A 20,211-nucleotide genomic window follows, 5' to 3' on the forward strand; every position below is an offset into this window, starting at 1 on the left:
TAGGGGTTGCCTAAAGAGCTTGCTAGCTGGTTGGACTGAAGTCTTAATGATATGTTGATGATTATCAGCTTATAATAATGATATGATAATGTTTAAATTTTACTCTACCAGATGTTTTCTGATGGTACAGATCAGAATGAATGTCCTAGGTCCAATTCATTAGTAGGTTTTGCTTTTAGATTGGATCAGCCCAACTAAAAGTAGGTCTAAAGTAAGGAATGTGTAATACCTGATGGTACTATTTTGAGAAGACTCCTCTTTACTACTCCATAAAAATATCTTTTTTTTTTTTAACCAGGTCTCTGATACCTAAAAGTTCATCTCTGTGGTTTTATTCATTTAAGTTAGACATTGCACCTGGCAATCAGCCTTTGTATTAGTTAGTTATGGCTGTATAACAAAACACTCCAAGACTTGCTGGCTTAAAAACCCACTTACTGTTTATGATTCTGTGGGTTGATAATTTGGGCGGGGCTTAGCTGGGATGTCTCTTCTCTACTTCATGTGCTACTCATGCTGTTGTGGGCAACTGGCAAGCCAGCTGGTGACTGCTTGGTCCTGGATGACCCCTCTTCTGTGGCAGGCAGTTAGCTGGAGTGATGGGGCAACTGGGCCACATGTCTCTCTTTGTCCAGCAGACCGGTTGGGGCTTCTTCTCATGATGGCAGGGTTCTGAAAGCAGCAACAGAACACAAGGTCCCATATCCATGCTGTTTTTAAAGCTGCTTCTTCTGTTGTTTGCTAATATCCCATTGGCCTGAGCAAGTTACAGGGTCAAGCTCATAGACTCTGTTTCTTGATGGAAGGAGCTGCACAGAACTTGTGGCTGCTTTTGTTTTTTAATCTACCATAACCTTAAACCTAAATATGTGAAGAATGTGATGTGTCTGTGTGTGTATGCATGTGTGTGTGTGTGTGTGTATAAATTATCTCTCTATATGTAAGCATATTTGAGGAGAAAGGAAGTTTAAAAGAAAAACAGTGTTAAGTCTTTGGTTGCTTGAAAAGAAATGGTGAGGTCCCCCTGAACTTCCCTGCTCAAGTGATAAGGAATATCTAAGAGAAAACTTCTTTAATTACCTCATTATTCTGTATAGATTGAGCCTTGTTCCTGGTTTTATTTCAAAGAAGTTTCATTTTTCCCTTCAGATTATTAATGTATATATTCTCCTAGGATCTTAAGTCACCAAATAAAAGCACACTTGTGATTTTTCACTGCTTTAACAACAATTAAATGAACGAATGTTGTGTTTTTTGACATTCTTAATAAAGAAAGTTGGAACAGAATTCAAAATCTACTCATATAATTGACTTCTGATTCTGATTTATTTGCATTTTGAAATTTTCTTTGTAATCCAGTTGCCTCAAGGCTAAATTTCCCCATGAAGTTCTTTAGCTGAAGAACTTCTTGACTGTCAGCTTCAGCCCTTGCACATGGATAGCCCTTAGGGATAGTGGCAGAGTGGAAGGCATGTATTTTAAAAACTGTTCTTGAATGATTATGAGAAATTTCGTTGGTATTTAACAATATTTGGGATTTAGCATATTTACTCAGGAACAACAATGACTAAACGAAAGTTTAGAGGATGACGCATTTGCGTTGTACCTGTGAATGTGCCCAGTGATAAGGGAATGAAAATACAGCCAGAAAAATAATCGTGGTCTGCATTGTGGACTCTATGTACCAGAATTTTCTGGAATAATCCCAATCACAATGTTTTGTTTTCCATTACACAAATACTTCGACACCAAACTATGTATCTATGAGGCCACCTCTGACATATAATCAGAAACAGCACAACTTTGTCAGATCACACTTCCCAACTTTTGGTTTGTAAAAATTGTTACCTTAGATTGTCATTGTTCTCTTTTTTACTTTCTTTCCATTTTAAAGTAAAGCTTTTGTGTTTTATTCAAAATATATTTTAAAAGATAAGTAATATAAATTACCTTCAGAGCAAATTTTTGGCAAGATAATTCTTAGGAATGCAAAAAGCTAATTCACAAATGTCTAGTATATGATAGTTGATTTGCAACATATTCAATATTTACAAAACTATAGTATTATTTTTAATATCACCTTCCTGTCTGTATGTTACTCAAAATCTTAATTTTGGTGCTGCATTAAATACTTTTAGTGTCTTCCATTTTCTGACATTCCTTTCTGCAAAAATATTATTCCCACGGGTTAAGAAAGCTAGATCAGAGATGTGGGGGAAAGTGCCCTCGCTAATTTAAATTTGAACTTGTTTATCCTCATTCTGCTTAGGCATGTGTGACTCCTAGTCATACAGTGAAGAACTATAACACATTGTGCCACTTCTATTACTTTCCCTCATTTTGGCCTTTCTTTTCCAACTCATCATTTGCTGTCACTTTGGGATTCCTTTGTGTTGCTTTTTTCCCTTATGTAAATTTTGAGAGGAGGGTAGTTTCATTTAGTCCATGTGTGGATGGCTGGTAGATCATGTGACTATGTTTCACTGTTGATTTATTTATATGCCAATAGCTGGTACATGTTCTGACCATCTGTTTTGCAGTTGGATTAGTTACATGCTTAGGAGATGCCATGGCTGTTAAAATACGTAACCGGCTGGGCACGGTGGCTCACGCCTGTACTTTGGGAGACTGAGGTGGGTGAATCACGAGGTCAGGAGTTCAAGATCAGCCTGACCAACATGACAAAACCCCATCTCTACTAAAAATACAAAAATTAGTCGGGTGTGGTGGCGTGTACCTGGAATCCCAGCTACTCAGGAGGCTGAGGCAGGAGAATTGCTTGAACCCGGGAGGTAGAGGTTGCAATGAGCCGAGATCACACCATTGCTGTCCAGCCTGGTAGGCAGAAAAAGACTTCTGTCTCAAAAAAAAAAAAAAAAAAACCCATAACCACACCATATGTAGCATTTTCCATGGGCAACCACTACCATTTCCCTGCATTTTTCAGAGTCAGAGATTGTGGGAGATATTGTATACTTTGCTATTCTATAGCTAAGTGGCTGTCAAACTTGATTGCGCATCAGAATCACGTTAGAGGGCTTCTCAAGTCATGGAGTTCTGGGCCCCACCCTGAGGATTCCTGAATCATTGGGTCTTGAGTGTGGCCTGAGAACATGCGTTCCTAACCAGCCCCGAGGTGGTGTTGATGCTGCTGGTCTGGGGACCGCACTGAGATCCAAGTGTGATGAATGCAAGCACCTCAAGTGAACGTCTGTTAATAACTAAGAGGTAAATTAAATCAAATTTAACGGTTTTTGAAACAAACTACAAGGAAATTAGCATTTTAAAACTCTTCTGTACTTTTTAACCATTTTAAAATTCCTCTTTGTTAATATACATGCTTGTATAAAAATAGCTAGGTTTTATTTTCTTTTCAAAGTGCCATGATAGAGCCTTAATCTTTGATTCCTGCCCCCCACCCATTTGTTGCCTTTGCTGGCCCCCAGCACCCCTGTGCATCCCATAATCAAACATTTCTAGAATGTGAGATTATGCCTCTACCTTTTCTTTTCTAAACTTTCTTATCATCTTCCTCACCTCAACTACAAACCAGCCATTTTTATGTGTTTATAAACATACTAGATAATCAATTGAGGGTATGGGATTATTTTATTCAAATGCTTTTCTTATTGTTTATAGTAAACATATAATAATCCTTAACAAAAAGTTCTGAAATATTATTTTGTCATTATACTTAATATTTAAACTTGGTGCTTTGATCATGGTATTACAAACATTTGCATTAAAAACATTTTAAATACAAAGTTAGTTGGAAAAATAGGCCACTTTACAATGGATAATTTAAACTGTAGGTACCATATGTTTAGAAAACATATTGGTGAATTTGCAAGCTGTAGAGAAATATTTGAATGTTACATTTTATTATTAAAGGGAATGGGATTTCTTCTTTAAATATAACCTGGCAGATTCATTTGCATCCCTTTTTGCCATCTATTTCCTTTTGTAAAAGACATCTTTTTATTGTTCCTCTATTGTTAAGCTTCTGAGTAACTTTTTTTTTTCCGTTTCACTTGCCTGGATTATAAGTAGAATCCACCCTCTAGTGGCCAAAAGCAACATAAAAAAAAAGATATAAGACATGGCTAAAACATTATGAAGAGATTGATTTTTCTCAGTGTGACTAGTTTGTAACCTAGTTCTGAAGGCAATTCCAAGAGAAGGCTTTCAGAACTGTTTAGATCAACATGGTTAGAAATTCCCAAAAGACTTATATGTTTAAGGTCAAAGGCCTTTCGACACCCAAGTGTTTCTGTTAAAGCGTGTTTACTGCCAAGTTCCCTTGACTTCCAGTGTCCTTCATCAGCACAGTCACAGTTGAGCTGTCATCTTCCATATAGTCCCAGATTTTCTTCAGTGTTTTTTGAGGGAGCTAACCACTTTTAAGGAGGTAACTCAGGATAGTGGTCAATTGGTTTTTACTGTTTCCTTTCAAAATATCAATTAATTCTGATTTACACTCAATACAGCTACAGAAGTTACAGAATTTTTAACATCCTCAAAGATTTTCCTTTCTACATATTAAAAAGTGGAATTCTTCTTTAAAAGCAATTTCTTTACTAGCACTGTGTTTATTATGATGTCTGTTTCCTGCGTCTCAGAAAATCTCCTCTAATAAGCCTTATCTTTTCGCTTTACAGACTATAAAATGTTCTTATCTCCCCCACAAAAAAAGTTTTAAAAAGTTAGGGTTTTTCTAACATTACTTGTTCTCCTTACCATCCAATCAAGGGACAGACATAAAGAATCGTCATCATTTCCCTTGTAATTGGTAACATGATTTAGAGTTGTGATACTACAAGTAATATACCCATAAAACATGTGTATTAGGGTTCTCTAGAGGGACAGAATTAATGGAATACATATAAATAAAGGGGAGTTTGCTAAGTATTAAGTCACATGATCACAAGGCCCTGCAATAGACCATCTGCAGGCTGAGGAGCAAAGAGAGCTAGTCTGAGTTCCAAAACTGAAGAACTTGGAGTCCGATGTTTGAGGGCAGGAAGCATCCAGCACCGGAGAAAGATGTAGGCTGGGAGGCTAGGCCAGAGTCTCTCTTTTCACATTTTTCTACTTACTTATATTCTACTTGTGCTGGCAGCTGATTAGATTGTGCCCACCCAGATTAAGGGTGGGTCTGCCTTTCCCAGCCCACTGACTCGAATTTTAATCTCTTTTGGCAACACCCTCACAGATATACACAGGATCAATACTTTGTATCCTTCAATCCAATGAAATTGACACTCAGTATTAACCATCACAGCATGGATAATACTACCCCCTTATGTCACACAAATAACATATCTCTGTTATGGAAAATTAAGAGAACATGAATATACGTATTTAAATTTATAAAAGAATCCCTTAACAAAACAATTGCCATTTTTGGAAAATGTTTTTCCAAGCCTTTTACTGCATGTTTGTGCAAAACAGACATTGGTAAAGAAAAGAACTCTTTTTGTATTTATGTATGCAAAGGTTATTCAGCCCTCTGATTCCATTTTTCTAGCAAATTCAATTTACCCAGTTTGATCAAGCATCTTCTCTATTCACCAGCCTGTGTGCTAAGGAAATGAGAGAAGAACAGCCTGTTGTTAAAGAGAAAATGCAGAGTTTGGAATCAAATATTGAGCAGTGAGTCAAAGTTTTACTGCCAAGCAGGAAACCAGATCCAGCCCTGAGGTTAATCTCAGGGGATGGAGCTATGAAAAGGAAAAAGGGTCGGTTTTAAAAGGCCAAACATAAACAGACTGTTTCGTATTGGAAAAATTTAGATCTTCGAGTTACTGGTTAGTGAAATCTGGGCTAATCAGCCAGATACCATGTCAGTGCTAAGCTGCTGTTATTGTGCTATTCTAGTTAGTGGTCTTTGCTGACCACGTGAAGCAATGGCTCAGGGTGATGGTGTCCTTCAGGGCTATGGTGCGTAGGGCCTTTGCTGTGTATGCACGGTGGGCACCTATTTCAGAAGTATGGCATCCGGGTTGTCTTTTTAAATCATGTTTGCACCACAGGCCAGGTGACCACACATCACATCACTAGGTGCTTATGCCAGGCATTGTGCTTGATGCTTCCCTTCTGTTACCACCTCCTGTGCAGTGCCAGGTGCATGTCCCCCTAGGGAGAAGCAGAAACCCCTCCTTTTATAAGTATCCTTTGTTGTCACAAGTGCCCATGAGTGGCCTTGATGGAAGATGTGACACGCTGGGACTGAGCTGCAGCTGTATGCCTGATGGTTCGGTGCTCCCATCTAGAAATACTCTCAATACTGAGTTATAAAAAGTGCTTAATAAAAAGAAGATGGTGTCAAATACATTTTATTTTAGTAAGGGAAGCAAGAATATGGATTTTACTTGGGAAGCAAGAATGCTGCTGTGTCCCTTTGTCTCTCAAACTCTCACATTGTACCCCGACCCCCATACGCCCTGCCATCTTGGTGAGCCTCCAGGGGCAGTGCTCAAGGTCATTACACCAGTTGGAGACATCACTTAGCAGAGGACCTGCAACATTTCGGGCAGGACCTTGCTGTATGCCCAATGTAATTCCATCATGTGCTGGACCAGTTTTTCTTTCTATTTTATTATTTTGGGCTTTTCTCTTTCTATGTCCCTTTCTGTTTCTTTTCTATCTCCATCCTGATACCTTTGGGTTTCTTTTTCTCTGTCCTTTCTCCCCTTCCTGTGCTTCCCTGTTCCTGCTTTCTCTTTGTCTGCCCTCCCTCCACCTCCGACTTTCTGTATCTTCTTACATAAGGCCTTTCTTCCTTAACTATAACACAATCAAACTCCTCAGCAACTAGTTCAGTGCTTGACAGTATAGTCAGATTTCAGCAAATACTCATTAAAATAAACTGAATTTCTTTTTTCAAATCACTTCTGTTTTCCTAGGAGAAGCTGTCAGTTCTTTTTGTTCAATCAAGCTCTGCTTCTCCTAGAACATGCTTCCCTTCCATTCCATTTCCGTCCCCAGCCCCTTCCTTCTAATGAGATTCTGTCGTATTTGAAGGTGCCTAGAAGAGAAATTGGCCCACAGAAGGGGACTCAATAAATGTCCATTCCTGAGCTCCTCTGAAAGAAATTGCAGTATCTCTGATAAAACAAGCCAGGAACCTGGGCTTCCCTCTCCACCTCTCCTTCCTTCTCACCCTTCACATACTATTCATGACCACGTATTTCTATTTACTTTTTAAACGGCTCTCGACATCGATATTCCACGTGGCCCTGTCACCATTCTCATCCCAGCCATGATTTCCCGAGACGATTGCAGCAGCCTCTTCATTGATTTCTCTGCATTGATTCTTGCTGGTCTTATCCCCATTCTCCAAACGGTAGCGGAGCAATCTCTCTGCAATGTAAATCTGATTTTGTATTCCCCCCACAACCCCACATTAAAGATGCCACCAGGCCTGACACCTGCCTGTTCTTGCTTCTTCTCTGCCCTTTGCTTTACAGTGGGCTCTGACCCATGTCCAGAACAAGTCACAGCCATGCTCCCCCTACCGTGGGTCTTTTGCACACACAGCTTTTCCTGCCTTGAATTTTCTCATCATTCTTCTGTACACCCCTCCCTTTCAGCTTACTCTCCCCTCCTCCTGGTAGCCTCCCTGAGGTAAGGTCAGTTCTCCTGCATCCCCTCCCTCCTGGAACACCAGCCCCCTCATTGTTTACACTCCCCAAGTACAACTTTGCATTGACTTGAATGATGGATTGATGTTTTTCCCCTCAGTAAAGGCCCTTTATCTGTTTTAACTCACCATATGGCCCCAGTGACTAGCACAGTGCCTGACACATAGTAGGCATTGAGTAACTATTTGTTGACTTAAAGAATGAATCAATCGAGGAGGCAAACATAAGAAACAGAGAATTATCAATCTTCCCCATGTGGCTATTAGAGCCAGAGAAGCAGTGAGGGAGAATATAAACTCACAGTGTGAACAGTGAGGATATGATTTAGGGCTGGCTCTTCATCATCCATCTCTTTGGAAGCCCAGGGAGGGAGGTGGAAATTTGTAGATGGCTCAGTAACATAAATAATAGGGAGGTTTTATAGTCAAAAACTTAGCCTCTGTCTTTAGTCCTTTTAATTTAATGTTTATAAAAACCACAGCAAGTGGAAATATTGACAGATTTGGGTCTTTTTGCATCTATTTTCTTTTTTGGCTGAGGTGACATGAGCAATAAAAGTATAAGAAATTAGAGATTAAAGAAATAAGCAACATCGGCAGCCATTGTCCTTCACACACCAACGAATGTTCTGCATTGACTTACACAACTTCCTCCATGTTCAGACATATTTTTGGCTTTATTGTGTGTGTGGTATGTGTGTGTGACAGAAGTGTGATTACTCAGTGAAAACCTGTGCAGTTATCAATACTAGCAGCTTCCTTTAAACAAGACCATTTGAACACTTAGTAGGATTAATGTGAGCCCAGATTCTTGCCTCTGTTTTTATTTCGGTTCTTAAGTCAATTTCCATTAGGAACCTGCCAGCAACAAGAGGGACTAAGGGAGATAGGAACTCGTGCGCGCGCGCACGCGCACACACACACACACACACACACACACACACACACACACGCAGTTTCCCTTGAAATAAAGCTCTGCACGGCAAAATGAATGCTATTGTCCCACATTCCAGAGCGCGGAAGGGCTTTATGACCACCAGTGAGTTTAGCCAGAATTTGAAAGCTCACAATCATATGTACATAATAGGATTGTTTTCTCTGTGCCCCATGTCTTTAGCTACTATGGGTGAGGTGGAATATTTGGTCTTCCAGAAACTGGCCTACGCTTGAATCAGAAAGTCATGTGTTTTCACATTTTATCCACTCATGCTGAAAAGAGAGGAAAACATCCTTTGAGTTGCGACACATCCTTAAGGGAACCACTCTCCACACCCCCACATTCACTCCAGCCTGATTATCAAGTAAAAACAAATAAAATCCCCAAACACCTTACATTCACTCTTGCCTTGAATTCACTCTGCATGCACTAGGGGAGTGAGCAGCATGGCGTCCCCCGTGTTGTCCTGATTGCAGCTCCTGGTCTTCGAAGGTCCTGTTGGTCTGAGGCAGCAGGAAAGGAAGCACAAATCGCCCTCCAGAGGTGATAACTGATGGATGAGTTGCTGGGAATCTGTTGCATGAAGTGTGAAAGCCATCTGGCTACAACTAGAATCTTAAGAGTTTTGGATATTTTTGAGTGTGATGAGGGATGGGCAAGGGGAGGGAAAGTGCTCCTGTGAACAAACACAGTGTGGAGCCAGAGCCAGTGAGTCCCAGATGGATGTTTAAATGATGTCTTGAGACAGTGTTGAGAGGGAAGATGGTGAAAGGCCATGGAAGGCCTTGCCTTTTACTGGCGAGAGTAGGAATTGAGTGCCTCTTAAGTCCTTTATGCAGCAAAGTGTCCTGTTCTGGAGCAGGTCAGCTTCTGTGGGGTGGAATCTGAGCTCCACCGTGCCTTTGCTGAGCTGCTCAGGCCTGTAGGGCTGTGGTCTTTTCATCTGAAAAGAAGAAAGAAGGCTAGCTAGAAACCAGCTCCACCATGCGACTTGAGGCTTGATAAGGGGCACAGAGAGGGGTCCCCATCCAAGGGCACAGCATTCAACGGGGTTCTCATTAGCTCAGAAATCACCAGACAGGGTCTCCTTTCTTACTCCTGTCTATCCCATTCACTTGGTGTGAGCCAGTGCCAGATACACCCAGGGCCTATTTTCTTCTGTGGGATGGCAGTGCTGGAGAGAGTCCAACACTGCTGGAATCTAGTATGTAGAGGTCAGGGAAGTTGCTCAACATTCTACAGTGCACAGGGAAGTTCCTGGCAATCACGATCTGGTCCAAAATGCCAATAGTCTCGTGACTGAGAAACTCAGTTCCTAGGTGTTAAGGACAAAATTATGTCCCTCCCACCCCTCATTCATATGTTGAAGTTGTTGTAACTTCCAATGTGTTTGGAGATAGGGCCTTTAGAGAGGTAATTAAAGTTCAGTGAGGTTATAAGGGTGGGGCTGTAATACAATAGCAGTGGTGTCCTTATGAGAAGCAGAAGGATACCAGGAGCGCTCACACACAGAGAAGAGGACATGTGAGGACTCATAGAAAAGGCCGCCATCTGCAAGCCAAGAGGAGAGGCCTCAGGGGAAACCATACCTGCTGACACCTTGACCGTGGACTTCTAGCCTCCAAAACTCTGGGAAAATACGTTTTTGTTTAATTCAACCAGTGCTATAGTATTTTCACAGGAGCCCTAATAAACTAAGGCACTGGGCAATGAGTTTGGAGGCAACATGGCAAAGAAGGAATAACACACAGGATTGACAACGTGACCTTGGGCAGATTTCTTTATCCCTCTAACTCTTAATTCCTCGTCTATAAATTGGGAGTAGTCATGCTCATCACCTTGGGTTTTTATGAGAATTAAACAAGTTAACACACATAGAGGGCCTGATACAAGGCAGATGCCACTAACTTGCCTCCACACTGGAAGCTCCATGCAGGTGGAGACCCTGTTCTTTAGCTGTGTACCCAGTACCCAGGGCACCTGGAAAGCCCCGGAGCACCATAGAAACATTTTAAAAGTGCATCGAATCAATCGATAACATTTTGGGTGCTTATTCAACCTAAATAAATTCATGTTTATTTGTGTAGCTTTTCCAAAACAGATACCACAGGTACAGCTGTGAACACTGTATTTGCAGACTCTATCCTCTAGCTTATAGTGGAGGAAGAGACATGGTAATCAGGTAAAGAACTATGTTAAAAATAGGATTTCAGCCAGTTGCAAATACTATGATGGAAATCAGCTGAGTGCTGTGATGAGTTGCTGGTAAGAAGAGCTACTTCACATAGCATTGTCAGAAAACTATCTGAGGAGGTGATTTCTGTTGATGTTTTTGTTTTATGGATGAATATTCTTTATTGGAGATTTAAATTCCACTAGAGCTGTTGTTTTTGTGATTTTATAAAATGATGAATAACTCTTGGTACAACCTTCTCTTGATTTATCCAGTAGTACGTTCTAGGAAAACTCAATATATCTTTTTTTTTTTTTTTTTTTTTTTTTTTTTTTTTTTTTTTTTTTTTTTTTTTTTTTTTTTTTTTTTTTTTTTGAGATGAGTCTTGCTTTGTCACCCAGGCTGGAGTGCAGTGTCATGATCTTGGTGCTCTGCAACCTCCTCCTCCCAGGTTCAAGTGACTCTTGTACCACAGTCCCCAAGAAGCTGGAATTATAGGAGCCCACCACCACACCCAGATACTTTTTGTATTTTTAGTAGAGACAGGATTTCACCATGTTGGTCAGGTTTGTCCTGAACTCCTGACCTCAAGTGATCCACCCACCTTGGCCTCCAAAAGTGCTGGGATTATGGGTGTGAGCCACTGTGCCCAGCTTAAAACTCAGTATATCTTAAAATGGTGCATATAAAGAAGTTAGGTTTTAGTCTGGGAAAGTTATCAACAGAGTTTTCACCTACATGAAGATTCAGTGGGACAGTCCAAAGTTGTGAAGAATGAGGAGGCATTCCTTGCTGTGCAGGAATATTCAGGGCGTGGCAAGATGTTTAATATTTTTGCCCCTCCCACCCCCCTAAATTCCAGTAGAACCTGCCAATCATTGTGATAAGGACCACTCCCACCCCTAATTGCCTGAAACACCCTCTAAGGGCTAGCACAGCCTCCATTAAGAGCCATGGTGTTGAGGGTATCCAGTGACCTCCTTATTTTCTAGTCCAGCCGTCATTCTCGCCCATGAGAGCCTCTGACGTTGCTAACCCACCTTCCTTGACTTCCTTGCATCCTTTGGCTTCCGTGACACTGCATGCCTTGGGCTTTTCTTTTCTTCCTTGCCCAATCCCTATCTGGTGACCTGATCTGGCTGCTTGTTCTTCACCTGCCCATCTGGCCTAACCTTGTTCCCTTCTTTTTTCCCTTTCATTTTCTTCTTTGATGAAAACTTCAAAACCACTTCTAGACATCTAATTCCTAAAGTGCTCTTTCTAAGCCATTTGCACACATATTTCCAGCTGCCACCTGGACCTGCCCAAGTGCACTCAATCTAAACATGTCCAAAGTTAAACCAGTTTTCTTCCTCTAAGCCTGTTTTCCCCCCACTTAGCCTGTTTTTCCTTTGGTCGTACCTCTTGGTGATAATGACATCATCCACTCACTCAGCTAAACATGGCAGCCACCTTGACTGCTTTTTCTCACTCCCCACATCTGGTTGGTTGCTGTGCCCTGTCAATTTGAAAGAAATAATAGGAACTGATTATTTGGGAACAAATCATGCAAAGATAGGAGCAGTACTGATAAAGATCAGTGCCTTGGAAGGGGCCACTCTGATCCTACACTTTGATCTTTTATTTTATTTTTAAAAATTCTTTGGACTAGCCTAATATTTTTCCAGACCCTTGGCATACCACCCTGAGCTAATTTGTTTGCCCGAATTAATTATCAGCAGGGGGTGACGGCCTCATTTTCACAGAAGCCCTCTCTTTTGGAAGGAGTGCCTTTTTATTCAAACAGTCCAATTGAGGCTGCTTGGCACTGAGTATAAAGGGTGCCTTGACATTTCCACGAAGACATTTAAATGTTACCGTCTCTGAAGAAACAGTTTTAGAATATGAAACCTTTATCTTTTTTCCCCCCAAGGAAGAAAAACATCACCAGCTTAATTATCTATGTAAAATAACTTCCTCATTTGCTTTTCATATTGCTAGTATAAAAAGATAACGATACTGTTTTCGAAAATGGAAACAATTATAGATGATTTTGCAAAACTCGCTTTTTAAATTTTTGTCTATTTAAGTACCACCTCAATTCAGAGGTCAAAGATGCATGCAGGGTTATGGTTATATATTACCCTTCCATGCTGATTGTTAAAAAATCTTCTAGGAGAGCAAATGCAATTGAAAAGGTGCTGCTGGTGATTGCGCTCCACAATGACCTCAAAAAGGTTCTTGTATTAAGAGAAGCAAGACATTTAACTCTTTACGTATACATAGATATATATGTATATATTTTTACCTCTCTCTTCCTCACTCTACACATATATATATATTTCATGTTGTATATTTTTTACCACTTTCTATATATTTCATGTTGTGTATTTTTTTACCCACTATTTGTATAGTAGGTAACATTGATAGATAGATAGGTAGTGGTAAAAAATATATATGTATGTAATAGTGGTTAAAATATATTTTAATAATATATATATAGTGGTAAAAACACAGCATTTAATGTACCTTCTTAAATGTTTAAGTATATATTACAGTATTATTTACTGTACGCATACTGTTTTACAGCAGATATCTAGAACTTATTAATCGCACTTAATATCTTGAATAATTGAACAGCAGCTCTCCATTTTTCCCCTTCCACAGACCCTGGCAATCATCATCATTCTACTTTCTGTTTCTGTGAATTTGACTCTTTTAAAAATACATAATAGAAGTGGAACCATACAGTATTTGTCCTTCTGTAACTGGCTTATTTTTTCCTTTTTGAGTCAGAGTCTCACTCTGTTGCCCTGGCTGGAGTGCTGTGGCGCAATCTAGGTTCACTGCAACTTCCGCCTCCCGCATTCAAGTGATTCTCCTGCTTCAGCCTTCCAAGTAGCTGGAGCTACAGTTGCACACCACCATGCCCAGCTAGTTTTTTTTTGTAGTTTTAGTAGAGACAGGTTTCATCCTGTTGGTCAGTTGATCTCGATCTCCTGACCTTGTGATCCACCAGCCTCGGCTTCCCAAAGCGCTGGGATTATAGGCACGAGCCACCACGTCCAGCTAACTGGCTTATTTCATGTAGTGTAATGTCCTGAAGGTTCATCCATACTGTAGCATGTGACAAGATTTTCTTCCTTTTTAATTCTGAGTAATACTCCACTGTATTCTGTACCAATTTTGCTTGACCTGTCCATTCTTCTGTCAATAGACATCAAGTTGTTTCTACTTCTTGGCTATTGCGAATAATGCTACATTAAACATGAGAGTGCTAATATCTCCTCGAGATCCTGTGTTTGATTATTTTGGATGCGTACCCAGTGATGGAATTGCTGGATCATGTGGTGGTTCCATTTTTTATTTTGTGAGGAACCTCTACATTGTTTTCCATAGCAGCTGTACCATTTTACCTTCCTACCAACAGTGCACAGGGGTTCCAATTTCTTCAAATCTGCCCCAACGCTTGTTATTTTCTGTTTCCATTTGTTTTGTTTTTTGTCATGTCCATCCTAACAGGTGTGAAGTGATATCTTGTTATGATTTCAATTTGCATTTCCCTGATTATTAGTGATATTGATTAGTGAGGTTATTTTCATATGCCTGCTGGCAATTTGTATTATTTTGTACCATACATGACTACCAACTCAAAATGAACTAAAAACTTAAATTTAAGACCTGAAAGTATAAAACTTCTAGGAGAAAACATAGAGGAAAAAGTTTATAACATTGGCCTTAGGAATGACTTCCTGGACATGACATCTGAGGTATAGGCAACTAAAGCAAAAATACACAAACTTAAAAGCTTCTGGATGGCCAGGCATGGTGGCTCATGCCTGTCATCCCAGCACGTTGGCCAAGGCTGGTGGATCACCTGAGATCAGGAGTTCGAGACAAGCCTAGGCAACATGGTGAAACCCCATCTTTACTAAAAATACAAAAATTAGCCGGGTGTGATGGCGGGTGCTTGTAATCCCAGCTACGCAGCAGGCTGAGGCAGGAGAATCACTTGAACCCAGGAGGCGGAGGTTGTGGTGAGCCGAGATCGTGCCATTGCACTCCAGCCTGGGCAACAAGAGCCAAACTCCGTCTCAAAAAAACAAAAGCAAAAAACAAAAAAAGCTTCTGCAGAATGAAGGAAACAATCAACAGATGAAAAGGCAACCTATGGAATGGAAGAAAATATTGGCAAATGATACATTTGATAAGGGGTTAATATTCAAAACTTGTTAAAAGAATGATCTTCCATTGAATCTAAATCAGGAATCAACAAACTTGTTCTGTAAAGGGCCAGATAGTAAATGTTTAGGCTTTGTAGGCCGTATGGCCTCTGTTGCAACCACTCAGTCCCCTGTTGTAGTGTGAAAACAGCCATAGATTATATGTAAATGCATGGATGTGGCTGTGTGCCAATAAAACTTTATTTGCAAAAACAGCCAGGGATAGATTTGACCTGTGAGCCATAGTTTGCTGACCCCTGGTCTAGAACAGAGTTTCTCAACCTGACTGTATTGATATTTTTTCTGGATAGTCTTGTTGTGGGAGGCTGCCCTGGGCCCTGTAGGGTACTCAGCAGCACTCTTGACTCTACCAACTAGATGCCAACAGCGACCCCTTCCCCTATCTCCAGTTGTGACAACCAAAAATGTCTCCAAACATTTTCAAATGTCCTCTGGGGGACAAAATTGCTGCTTGTTGAGTACCTCCTATCTACATAATGGAGACAATCTAATGAAGGTTAATAGAAATATTTCCTTAAAGTTATAAAAAATAGAGTAACATACTAGTTTTCAGAAGAATTGAAAAACCATAGTATATTTGTCTTAGGTAGGTCAAGGGCTCCTCAAAGGGGCCATTATTACAACCTAAATTTGGAAAGCTGTTCAAAAACAACTGAAATGGCAACGTATTTGAAAAGTGCTCTGTTAATAATGCAAATATGAGCTTAACCTACTTTTATGATAGGCACCAGGAACAAAACAGTTCAACATATTAGCATGTTCTCATGGGACTTTCTGAGTTTGAGAGTTGGCTGTGTGTTGGAAAGGCTAGGAAAAGCTAGTAGTTCTAATTCCTACTTGGGTAAGGGCTTATTTTTTCTGCTTATCTGAATTCAGAACGAACATAGGCAGCATGACTTTCGAAAGCACTCACATGTTTTTCATTGTTTGGACAGGGCTGAACAAAAATGGTCTGGTTTCACTGCAAATTGGCAGTAACACATGCTTTCAAAAGTTGAAAACAGCATAACCCTCATGAGTGAATCTCAAAGAATGTTGTCTTCTTGTCCTTTAGAATAAACACCTGTTTTGCAAATAGGAGGGTAAAATCCATCTTTATCAAGAAATTGTGGATTCATTTTTTCTTCACTCACATTGTTGTTTCTTTAGTAATTTAAACATTTAGGTACAATTTAAAATGTTATAGTTGATGTAATCATATCTTTAAACAAGGAATAACAACCAAGAAACATGCACATTTCATCAAGAATTTCAGTTAAGAATTTTGAGCTAATTTTTTATTTTCTGACTTGAAAAGAAAAGGAAATAGAGATATATTTTCCTAGTGTGGTTCTCACACTTTTTGTTTTCTTTCCTTTTTTCCTTTTTGAGATGGAGTTTTGCTCTTGTTGCCTAGGCTGGAGTGTAGTGGTGCAATCTTGGCTCAATGCAACCTCTGCCTCTTGGGTTCAAGCAGTTCTCCTGCCTCAGCCTCCTGAATATCTGGGATTACAAGTGCCTGCCACCAGACCTGACTAATATTTTGTATTTTTAATAGAGACAGAGTTTCACCATGTTGGCCAGGCTGGTCTCGAACTCCTGACCTCAAGTGATCTACCCACGTTGGCCTCCCAAAGTGCTGGGATAACAGGCATGAGCCATCGTGCCCAGCCAGGTTCTCAATCTTGAAGAGAGCTGTTTGCTCCTCCCCTCCTGTAAGTCCTGCTCACTCCCTATCTCTGATGGCTGCAGCAGATACACTCAGTGACTGGATCTCCCTAACACCAGCACCATTTAACACGCTATGATGAGAATGTCAGTGGATAAATGAAATCACTTCTTTTATATTTAGTATCATGAAAAAGTGTGATAAGAACAGGCTCTTTCTTCATAGCCTTCCCCCAAATCTACCTTTCAACTTTACCCCAAGAGATCTTACTCCTGAAATCCCATCTGTTTGTGCCGTACTTTCCAATGAATACCCCCAACTGCCTTCCTTGCAGGCTGGTCCAGGGTGGGTTGTAAATGGGATGCATTTGACAGCAGGCTTTTCTCTCTGTCCCTCAGGTTACCATGGCCTCTACTGTGAGGAGGAATATAACGAGTGCCTCTCTGCTCCCTGCCTGAACGCAGCCACCTGCAGGGACCTCGTTAATGGCTATGAGTGTGTGTGCCTGGCAGAATACAAAGGTGAGAGGCCGCCTGGCCTTCCCGGGCCAGAGTGGCTCTAAATGACATCATGTATTTCTCAATGTAAATGCATAAACCTCTAATTGGACCATGAATTGTTCAGAATAAAAATCAAATGCTGAAGCTGGCATGATTAATGGGTCCAAGGAGACCAATTTGCAAGTCTCTGGTTTCTTACTGATGGATTGAAAAACACCCCTCTCTCCTGTCCTGTTCTTTTTGGATCTTCGCTCTCTTTTTTTGTAGAATGTGTAAAAAGCTGAAAACAAAAAGTAATGGTAAGATGGGACTGTCAGACATAGGTCAGAGACCATGGCCGTGAAAAATGTGGAAGAGGAAGGATGCTGCCCTATAAAGCTTCTTATGCAGAGATAGAATGCTGTGCTTTCTTGGGGAGGAGGCAGGTGGAGAATCATGTATTGGCCAGTAAGTTAATGCTCATTAAAAACAGGTGACATTGAGAGAGTGTTTCTGATGTGTGGACCCCGTTCTAACCCCTAATGTGCATAGCTCATTAAATGCCCCCAACAACCCCATGAGGTGGACAGTAATTCTCTCCCCCTATAATCCTGGTCAGCATGGTTCCTAAAGCCCTTTCTTCCAGCCTCTCCATTGCCCCCTGCCACGTTTTGTGGATGGCAGGGCATCCTGGAGCCCAGATACCCTCAGCCGGCACTGTGCCAGGAGAGCCTATTTATCAGCTGTGCACACGTTTCTCTAAGTTATAACTTCAGGACTGGGTTTGGATTTTGTAATGCTTTTGTGGGCTCTATTTATAGCCATTTCACTTAACTGCTTGCTCTTATTGCTGCTTGTTTTATACCATCCACCTGCCTGGAGACCTTGCATTGCCCTCACAGTTGCTTCTCTTTGGATGAACCTACCTTAATTTAGTAACCTTTTTGGTGAGCCTCATGCCTTGTAGGCTACACTGAAAAACTTAAGTCCCAAAATAAAAGGGCTGAAGCTTGGCCAAGTCTTTACTTTATGTTCCACAGATCTGATGCTTCTTTTGGAGTATGATGCTCATTTAGAACCAAACTCCACTAACATCTATCAGGACACAACAGCGGATGTGCTGGTTTCATTCTCAGGCTTCTCAGTTCTGGGTCTATGAGAGCGCTGAGAAGTAGGGAGTTGGTTCAGTTCTGGAAAGAAGTGAAAAGAAGCAATGGATTATGATGACCTAGGTAGCTCATCATAATCATACCACTGGTTTCCTGTTGAGCCAGGATAAATTATTTAAACTGAGCAGTCTTCATTTTCTCTGTAGAAAATAGGAACAATGATGCTTCCAGATATTTTGAGATTCTTTCAATAACAGAATTAGTAGTGGTGAATGTACTTCAAAAAATTACAAATGCCAAAATTCTTTATTTTGATAGATGTTTATAAAGCAGATTTCCTCTTCATAAATGAAAATGTAAATAATCAAATGTATTCTGGATATGCCCTTTACTTTTCTCTCTTGGAGGCTTTGCTCATGCTATCAGTGCTAGGAAATAAAAAATATCATTTCATGTGATGACCCACTAGGGTCTTTGCAAATTCATCAACGTGATCCTGGATTTTTCCCATTTTTCTTCCATTTTTCTCAGTGGGCATTCCAAAATTTTGTCATGTCCCCCAAGTCCCATATTGAACTACTCACTCCTGGAATATAAGTCACTTCATCCCCATTATCATGGGACAAAAGGGAGTTATCATTTGTAAACATCTTCAGATTTGTCTATTTTTCCACACCCTACAGCAGTGGTTCTCAAACATGACTGTGTGTAGAAATCTGCTGGTGGACTTGCTAAAACATAGATTTCTGGGCCTTGCCCTTACATTTCTCATTCATTAGGTCTGGGTGGGGCCCAAGAATATGATTTTCTGATAAGTTCTTAGTGATGCCAATGTTCTGGTCCCTGGGCTGCCCTTTGAGAACTCTTGCCCTACAAACGTGTCTTCAATCACAACCACTAATGCTTTATTCTCTTCCATGTTAGCTGATCATGTGTTCCTTATCCTGTTCAAGTTGTATCCCTTCCCAAATACTCTTCATTCTCCCCCTTCTATCTTTCTGAGACTTTTCTCTAGCAATTACCTTTCTCTCTACATATCTTCAACCTCCTTCTTTCTCCTTGCTCCCTTCCATTTCTATAAACATTTTCATGGATTTCTGAACAAATGAAGATTCTAGGAAGACGGCAACTCACATTGACATTCAATATCCCTGATCCCTCCTGACTCTCTGCTGGAGATGACTCAGTAAGGTAGATGACCCTGAGGATTTGGGGGTTTCAATAAAAGGGTATGGGTGCTGGGAGCTTTTGCTTACAAAAAGAATAGGGGATGAGGGCTCCAGAGAGAACTGATGACTCAATGAACAGTTGAGTTCAAAGAACCCCTTAGCTTATAGAGAGGATGTGCATGCTGCAATTGTGCTGCATCTGACCCTAGGAGGCAGAGGCATGTACTGATCTCAGAGGTACGGTCTACCCTCTAAGAAAACTGCAAAGTAGGCTGAGCTGGCTCCCCTCTTTTTTTGTGGCCCTGAGAGAGCCAAACTGGAAGACCTCTGCCTCATGCCTTAGTATAAGGGTCCCATTGGCTGCCCATCTAGCACTGAAGGGGGATATCCTATGTTGTCTGTCTCTGCCAAGGTTTCTAGCCTGGCCAGTACAGGGAGCCCACGCCAGCAACTCGGAAAGGGAGAAAAGTAGGGAAATAACAAAATTGCAACAACAGCTCCAAATACTCAAGAAAGGAAGTGAAAAAGTAATGTATAATACTCAAAACTGAATTTAGATCTGAGAAAGAAAAAGGGGAACTAGTGCATGATAGATATCAAAATATGAGGAAGTGGGAGCCACAACTGAAAAGATAGAAAACGTGGAGAAGATTCAAGACATCTGCTTCTGTCTGAATTTGTTGAGTGCTCCAGAAGACGGAGCACGTGGAAACAGAAGCAGAATTCACTAACTCCTAGAAGGAAGCGTCTGTGAGGTGAAGAAAGTCTTAGTTTCAAATAGAATGGGCTCACAGGGCAGTAGTGGGATTAATGAAGGAGATGATGCACAAT

At 40.7% G+C, this 20,211-nt stretch overlaps 1 protein-coding gene across 1 annotated transcript in view; it reads left to right on the forward strand.

Moving 5' to 3' along the window:
- Positions 1-20,211, forward strand: part of DNER (delta/notch like EGF repeat containing) — a 370,265-nt gene that overhangs the window by 298,106 nt on the left and 51,948 nt on the right. Inside the window, exon 9 of the mRNA XM_017529081.1 lies at positions 17,022-17,144. Within this exon, the coding sequence (XP_017384570.1) occupies positions 17,022-17,144 (123 nt within the window). The remainder of the gene's footprint in view (positions 1-17,021; positions 17,145-20,211) is intronic.

Source organism: Cebus imitator, unplaced genomic scaffold (genome assembly GCF_001604975.1).
Source record: "Cebus imitator isolate Cc_AM_T3 unplaced genomic scaffold, Cebus_imitator-1.0 Scaffold57, whole genome shotgun sequence".
Taxonomy (NCBI): Eukaryota; Metazoa; Chordata; class Mammalia; order Primates; family Cebidae; genus Cebus; species Cebus imitator.